The sequence below is a fragment of the Lolium rigidum genome, chromosome 5, assembly GCF_022539505.1.
Source record: "Lolium rigidum isolate FL_2022 chromosome 5, APGP_CSIRO_Lrig_0.1, whole genome shotgun sequence".
Classification (NCBI taxonomy): Eukaryota; Viridiplantae; Streptophyta; class Magnoliopsida; order Poales; family Poaceae; genus Lolium; species Lolium rigidum.
This window is the reverse complement of record NC_061512.1, coordinates 112,104,615-112,112,966: the sequence shown is the minus strand read 5'-3', so window position 1 is coordinate 112,112,966 and position 8,352 is coordinate 112,104,615. Positions and strand designations below refer to the sequence as shown.

At 51.6% G+C, this 8,352-nt stretch overlaps 1 protein-coding gene across 2 annotated transcripts; it reads right to left on the bottom strand.

The window, feature by feature from the left end:
• Window positions 1–2,554: 2,554 nt before the first annotated feature.
• Window positions 2,555–7,093, bottom strand: LOC124653692 (serine/threonine-protein kinase D6PKL2). Of its 2 annotated transcripts, XM_047192763.1 has the most exons (3): window positions 6,573–7,093; window positions 2,733–3,522; window positions 2,625–2,672 (listed from the first exon to the last, which is right to left on the bottom strand). In XM_047192763.1, the coding sequence occupies exons 1-3, from the start codon at window positions 7,088–7,090 to the stop codon at window positions 2,625–2,627; spliced, it is 1,356 nt and encodes a 451-aa protein (XP_047048719.1). In that variant the 5' UTR covers window positions 7,091–7,093. The 2 variants fall into 2 exon arrangements, with proteins under 2 accessions (XP_047048718.1, XP_047048719.1); XM_047192762.1 differs by having other exon boundaries at window positions 2,555–3,522.
• Between the last annotated feature and the right edge of the window lie 1,259 nt (window positions 7,094–8,352).

Genomic DNA, 8,352 nt, shown 5'->3' with positions numbered 1-8,352 from the left:
TGACGTTTAGACGAGATTTAATCGGTCCAAGACTTCTCGCATGGAATGCCTTACTGTTACGTTTGGAATCCATTCAGTTGTCTAAAGGGCAAGATGAATTTCGTTGGAACTTACATTCCAATGGAAAATTCTCTGTAAGTTCTTTGTACAATGTCATTATCCAACCAGAAATATCATTTGATAAAAACAAGAAGATTTGGAAGATGAAAATACCCCTTAAAATTAATTTTTTTGGCTAGTATTTACGTCGAGGAGTAATCCTCACCAAATTAATCTTGCGAAACGCAATTGGCATGGGAGTACGCAGTGTGCTTTTTGTCAACACAATGAGACAATTAAACACTTGTTCTTCCAATGTCGCTTTGCCAGGTCTATATGGTCATGCATCCAAGTAGCTTCTAATATGTATCCCCCGACTAGTGTGGCCAATATCTTTGGTAATTGGCTTCATGGTATCGATCACATATTTAGAACGTTTATTAGGGTGGGGGCGCTTGCCATTATATGGTCGCTATGGCTATGTAGAAATGACAAAGTTTTTAATAACAAAAATTGTTCTCTCTTGCAGGTTATCTACAGATGTACCGCTACTCTCCGTTCATGGTCTGCACTGCAGAGGGTGGAGAACCGAGACCTGTTTACGGAGGTCTGTACACGGTTGGAGTACACGGCGAGGGATACTTTTTCCCTACATGGGTGGCAGCATAATCTACGGATCGGGCCTCCGCCTTCACCGTAGGCGTTTTACAATTGCTCATGTATGATATGTAATCCGCCTTTTTTTTGGCACTCTAGACTTTTGAGACTTTTTGAACGGCTGTGTGCATCTTAGCTATGCAGAGGTCGGGTGTAATTGCTTCTCTATAAGTAATAAAGCGCCCATTATAAAAAAAAAGCTGTTTATTTTCTTCCTCAATGTCTCTGGAATTCCTGCTTCTAATCACACCATCATTCTCCAATTGATCAATTGTTTCCTACAAATTTGAAAAAAACAAATTTGGTTGGTTCAAGAAGAATTTAGGAACAGGGGAGGCACAAAAGGGGAAACAGCCGGAGACGACGAAGAAGCTTATACCTTTGACAGCGTGGCAGCACCTCTCGTCGCCGTGGGGTAGTAGACGACTGACGTCTCCTTCCATTCCTCCTCTGCCCATCTGCTTCCGCCATCGCCGCCATTGAGCTCACGACCCACCGTCGACGCCATTGAGCTCACGGGGCAGCTCCTGTCCGCGGGGCACCTCCCTCGCTCCTCTCCGCGGGGCACCTCCCTCGCTCCTCTCGTAGGGCACCCTCCGTTGCTCTCCCGCCGACCTGCTGCGCCGCTCCTCTCTCGCCGCCCGCCCGCCTCGGTCAGCTCAGCTCACCTTTACTGACTAGGGTTGGAGATTCGTGTGAACGAGGATACCTATCACGATCCAACAGGAAGTTCAGATAGGCTCGAAACAGAGAAAGCGAAAAATGCAGGGGGGTTATCAGCAAAAACAACACAGGCCAGCGCGTCCAACTGCCAGCGTGGATAACACTTGGCGGCTTCTGATTGGCGAGGACCATTGTTGAACCCAATTTGCAAGTTCCTGGACTAGGTTATCACCTTTTACAAGTAGTAGGACCAAAGTTTCACATCGTGTGCAAGTTCCTGAACCTGAAGTGTAATTAGCTCTAAATCGAGTCACGCGTGTAAATAACTGCAGATGCATTTTCTTTTTTTCTTTTTCCCATGTAGGTGGTTGACTTTCCATCTGATTCCTAGCACGCATCGTGCATGATCATCGTAACTGCAGTCATGCACGCAGCCTTTGCTTCTCAACAGCAGGGTAGGATAGGACAGGCTCTGCCTTTTTCACGCTGCTGCAGCTACCTGGTAAAAACAACAGCATCTTTTACCCGGCGATCGATCACACACGCACACCGTTGCACTGCATCTAGAAGTACGTGTCGACGTGTCGTCGGCGAGCCCGGTGGCGCATCCAAAGGCGAAGCGCACGGGCGCTCAGGGAAAGTGAAAGGAAAAGGCGCGCGCAGAATTCCCGGGCAATGATCGGATCCCCCCTCCACCTGCACATCTCACCGTGTTTGGGTCCACCGGCTGGTGTCCCCCTGCTGCCGCCCAAAGCCCAGACCCGATCATCTGCCATCAGAGCTTCTAATCATTCGTTCCATCCTCAGCAAGAACACCAGATTATTCACAATCTTTTTTGCAGGGAAAAGAGGAAGTAGGGAGAGCTTTTGCTACTCATACTAGATCGCGTAGCAATTACTCGGAGATCTCATTGCTCGCAAACACCGCTCATGATAATACAATTCTACTGACTATATTATATATGTGTCATACCAACCGAGAAATGGCGGGCAGGCAAAGTCAAAACAGAAATGAACATGGTTAAGTTATTGCATGAACAGCGTGCACGCACGCACACACACGGCCGGGCGGCAGCTATTTGACGCGACAACGCAGCGCCTGCCCGCGCGCGCCTCCAACCCATGGGCTGCCTCGTGCGCGCGCGCGGTCCACCGGCATCCCCACCACGTGCGCCGGACAAGGGGTACGTCTGCGCATCGGTCCCGGCGGCGGCAGCATCTTGTTGGAAGCACCTAGTACGTGCGAGCTTCCTGTCCGATCTGACCTAGTAGTACTCCACGGGCGTGCCGGGGCAGCTGTCGTCCGACACGTCCTCCACGTCGTCGTTAGGGACCTTGATCATCTTCCCAGGCCCGCCGGATCCTCTGGCGGCCGCGACGCTGAACGGCGGCGGCACGTAGGGCGGCGCGGCGCACCGCAGCAGGGCCCAGTTGACGCCGTTGAAGAACGGGTGCCGCTTGATGGCGGCCGCGCCCATGGTGGCGCCGAGCCGGCGCGTCGGGTCCTTCGCCAGCAGAGCGGTCACCAGCTCCTTCGCGGCAGACGACACGGACGGCTCCTTGGGGAACTCGAGCGCGCGGGCGACGATGTTGGCCAACGTCATCTCGTTGTCGTGGCCCTTGAACGGCGTGGCGCCGTAGAGCAGCTCGAAGATGAAGATCCCGAGCGTCCACCAGTCGACGGAGCTGCCGTGGCCCTCGCCGGACACGATCTCGGGGGCCAGGTACTCGTGCGTGCCCACGAACGACATGGACCGCAGCTCCACCGGCTCAGCCACGAACTCCAGGTCCAGCACGCCCGTCGGGAAACTACTGTTGTTACCGTTACTGCTGCTCGAGCCGTTCTTCTTGGTGCGGCGGCGAGCGCGGCGCCGGCCGCGGCCCGGGAAGAGGCTGAAGCAGGAGACGGAGGGCACGATGCAGGACGGGATGATGCAGGAGGAGGATGAGCCGCCGGAGGAGTGGCCGGTGAGCGCGACGGGGTCGGAGATGACGTGCGCCGGCGTGGGCGCCGTCGGGTCGCACTTGAGGGACAGGTCGAAGTCGGTGAGCATGATGTGCCCGTCCGCGCGGACCAGCACGTTCTCCGGCTTCAGGTCGCGGTACACGATGTCCATCATGTGGATGTACTCCAGCGCGGCAACCACCTCAGCCACGTAGAACCTGCCAACGCAGCGTAAGAAGTTTCAGAAAACCAACGTCAAACAAGATTAATCACCTCAAATTTGAACTTTGGTGGAGAACTGCACAGCAAGCAACCAATTGCATACCAGAAAAGCACACAAGTGCATGGCTTGACTTTATTCACATGCAACCAAAACACTCGCACTGGCCACACACATGAGCCAACTCCAGTGTCACCTCACTGTACCTCTACCTGGCACGCACGGTGGCTCACACTGTGCGCTCCGGTACTACCAAGCAAAAAAGTCACGAGAGGGGAAGCAAAGGCAAGAGACAGTACTCCAAGTAGTTCATCACTGATGTTGGGGACGTTGCACGTTGGGGTGGAGCCTTGTTTAATGGCGGAGAAAGGTCACATCGATCATGCATGTGTGCACTCCACTCAGCCGATCATTCCTTGGGTTAATTAGATTAATCCTTACGGCAAGTACTCGGCCGAGTACCCATTCATGGCCATGTCTGTGCGCGTGTTTTTCAGAGCTGTGAGTCCTAACCATCTCACATGGGGTAATCAAAATCATCTCTTCAGAATTGCCCAACGCATCACTGACAGGTGTGGTTAATCGATGTATGGGAGTATATTTTTAGAGCCATGTTCGGCGGCCGGTTCCGGCGCCGTAGCACGAGGGGCCGCTCGTGCGCCGGCCTCACCGGTAATGCCTACCACGACCGGCCTTGGTTCCCATTACACCACATCGCGTTGAATGAATGGCAACACTGTTGTTTTGCGTGCAGGTACTGCCACCGAAACGCACGACGCCATAGCATAAAACTACCTACTGCTCTCTCGATCGTATACCTGCACTACAACCACTGCTGCTCGCCGCGTCAAACAAGGATTGGTTCACTTTTGTTGGGGTGCACATTACTTCTGTAGAGTACGCAGCAACGCAAAGCTTCTCTGGAGTGGCGCCGAAAGTGTTTTATATTTCGCACTATATTTCTTTTTGTCGCTCATCTATATAGTTTGCTTCCCTTGCCCATTTGTTTGGTTATATTACATTGAAAGTTTTAAACAAAGGCATACGTTGCTGACCCGTGAATCCGTACTCCGTTCCAAAATTTCACTCATCTCTTTTTGAGCATCTTTTTTCTGTATGGCAGAATAAAAATAACTTTGCTTCATATGAATTCCCATAAGATTTTTTTCCAAACGACCATATATTGACCGGATTTCATTACCCAAGGATAACGAAACAGAGTATCATGTCCAGGCATGAGAAAGCAAGTAACAGCTATTATAAACTATTACAGTCGCCGCCTAATGCTAACGACACACAACATAGAAGTTTAAAGACTGGCCTAGAGGCACAGAACCAGCAACACAAAACGAAAGCCCTGGTTCCCATAAGATTGTGGTGGACATTCCATTGCAATCTTACAAATTTTCTGTTCCTATGTTTTTCCTATCATGTGAACCAAGTAGGGCTTAAAAAATGTCACATATTCAATAAACCTAGATATACTGAACCTACATTTTACCTAAATTTGCGACAAGTATTTAGGGATTGATGGTCTATATGTTTCTTACAAGTTATTTGCCTCGTTCTTTATATATAGTTAAAATTAACAAGCTCGCTAATTGGAAAGCCCATATGTTGAAAACCCGTAATCTATAATAAGTGTCGTAGTTTCTAATTTGAATTCTTTTAAATTTTAACAAAAGTTTGATAGTGGATCAGAGGGAGTACATGTTATTATTTGCCATATATACACTTTCTGTCGAAGTTAACAAGATGCTAATTGGACCTTTGATAGACGGGCGGGTGATAAAGTAATATATATGTTTGATCTGAGAAGAGTTGACTAATGAGTGCTACGGATGATGTATCTTGGACTAATCTCATGAATCGACAATGGAGCCACATGACGCTGTAATGGAGCGAACGTGGCCAATAATTCTACCACCGCTGTGTTTCCGAGCTGTACTCTACAGTTCGTTGCCGTCCGTATTTCTTGCCCTTTAATCTCGGGGTGTATGACCTGCATCCTAATTAACAGTCACATGGATGGACGCATATATACGGCCGGGAATGATGCTAGTTCCGGAAGGAAATAATAACATCACTCTCCGTATATCTCGCGTGGGGGAGTTGATGTCGTCGGCAGCCAAATGATCATCATGAACTAGAGACATAATAAGGGAAGAAAAAAGATGATAGTTATCTGATGGGCAGAAGCATGCAAGCGCATACGCCAATGCCAGCTTTGTTTCCGTATGGGCTTGGTTTCAGCTTTCACGGCGCTGCTGGTCAGACTAGTCAGACATTGGACGGTGATTACATCCATGGTCGTGCAACTGTGTGGCTGCCTTCTTCAGAGCATGGCTGGAACCAAGGAACTGTTGGTCGCGACAGTGAGAAGGACAGTGGAGGCGATGGCCCATGAACATGCATCTCCATCCAGAGTAAACAGGGCGCGCAAGGTGTGGTTTGGATGCGTATTCATGGCTTGGTTTGGCAAAACGGTATCATCCTCATGCGTCACGATCGTGAGTTGTTAAGGAAGCTAAGCTCCGTGGTGTCAATTTGGGTTGAGGACGCGTCCAAAAAGGCAGCAATCGATCTGATATTGTGCTGTGTGTTCTCCATCAGGATGAGGATGAGTGTGTCTAGACATGAATGGACAGATGCTTGCCCAACCGAAGACACATGGGGCCAGCGGAACCATGCGCCCTGCGTCCACTAGATCCTTAACAAATGCTGCGATTAATCTACGCAAAAAGGGTCGGGGGAACAGAGGAACAGCAGAGTTAAACAAACGAGGACAAGTGGTGGTGGTAGAAGCCTGGAAACCGGCCACATTCTTCTCCGGAAAGGCTATGATCGGTCACTTAGCTGCTAAGAGTACTTACTTCACAGTTCTCTCGCCTAAAATACGATCGGAACTTGATATTCATGTTGTTAACCGAATGATATGATCTCAGATTACTTCTTTTAGAAAAAAACAGAGCTGCGTTAATTATACGCCTATGAAAAACGCGTTTGTGTAATGTAATGATGAACATGGTGGCGTCGTGCTTAGCGTACCTGACGGCGGCCTCTGAGAACCTTCGGTTTGGCTGCCTCTGTCGTAGGACGTGGAGGTCGCCGCCGGGGCAGAACTCGGTGAGGAGGCATGACCATCTATCCCCCTCGGCGACGCCGTAGAGGCGCGGGAGGAAGGGGTGGTCGACGGCCTCGAGGATCTCGCGCTCGGTGCGCGCGCGGCCCTCCTTGTTCCGGCCCTGCAGCTCCTTGCGGTCCATCACCTTGGCCGCCACCAGCGCGCCAGCGCCAGCGCCGGCGCCCTTGCTCCCGCGCACCTCGGCCAGGTACACGCTGCCGATGTCGCCCGCGCCGAGCCGGCGCACGAAGCGGATGTCGGAGAGCTGCACGGTGCCGAGGCGCGGCGGCGGGTGGGGGCCGATGGGGCCCGAGGAGGAGGTGGAGCAGGAGGCGGTGGCGGTGGAGACGGTGGAGGCGGAGCGGGAGCGCTCGGAGGAGCCGAAGCTGAGGCTCTGCAGCTCGTCCGCCGCCAGCGACGCGTCGCCGTCCGGAGGAGGCATTGCCGGAGCTGAGGCTGGATGTGGCAAGTGCGGGGACAGGGGAGGAGGAAGAGGCGGAGTAGACTGATGGTGTGCGTGCGTGCGTGTGGGATTTTAATTTGAAGAGAGCGCAGAGGGGAGGTTAGTTGACGGATGGCGATGGGCCGGGCCGGAAACCCGCGTCAGATTTCGTGTCCAGTCTCTGGATCTCCGGGGGACAGGCAGGCCCTGTTCTCCGGGTGGTGGGATTCTTGTTCTTTTCCTGCACCATATATACTACTAGCAGCAGACGATACGTACATAGATTTGTTTCCACTAATATAAGAAATGAACGAAAATATGGTAATGCATGGGACAATAATATATCAATCTTGTTCAGGAAACAATGGCACATTCCAATTACAGGCCGATTCGATCGGATCCTGCGGCGAAGATCGCCGTTTCTTTCCTTGCATTATGTGATCCATGTCCATAAACAAAAGATTTTGCTTCCTCTAGTGCGTCAGCGGGTTTGACCCGTACATTAGCCGCCCTAGCCATGTTAACGTCTCGAGGAAGAATTAGGGTTGCCTTGACACCGTTGTTGCTTCCTTGATTCCTGCAGCTCGAACCGATGAACGACGGCCAATCTCTCGCTCGTGTCGCATCCTCCCATGAAATACGCGGCCCTACTAATGCGCTAGCAGTACTAATTTCTGGATTGGACGGATGTGTTTGTACTCGCTCACGCGTCAGTAGTAAAGCTACATAATCGGCGATTGACTGGCAGGGAGGAGCTAGCCGAGGCAGTTTTTGAACTGGTAATGCGCGCGCGCCCACGGCGATCGGCCGGGGATCCGTCCAAGCGCACCGGGGACAAGCTAGCGATCGATCGAGACACGAGACTGGACCCAACCACGGATTTTGGACGGACCAAACCAAACCAAACCAAGAGCCACCGCCTGCTAACGATGTGTGCGCGTGTAATTTTCCTGACAGTGAGCACCGCCACACAGTGGCTTCGAGCTTCTTCCCGAGTAACTCATTTCTCTTTTCCCCTGACGAACCTCCTCCAAGTTTAGTAATGCTACTCGATTAGTATGTGCAGGCGATTTCTATGGATGATGAGCGTTCTGGTCTGGGCCTTGAGGGGCCGGCGGTGGGAGGGACCCTGTCGGTCGGCATAGTATGATACAGGAGGTCGGAGTTCGCGAGACATCTAAATCCTTTTTCAGGGGATTCAGAGGAAACCGGCAGGATGAGCTAGCTCTTACATAGCGTTGAAAGACCAACATTGTCTTCTG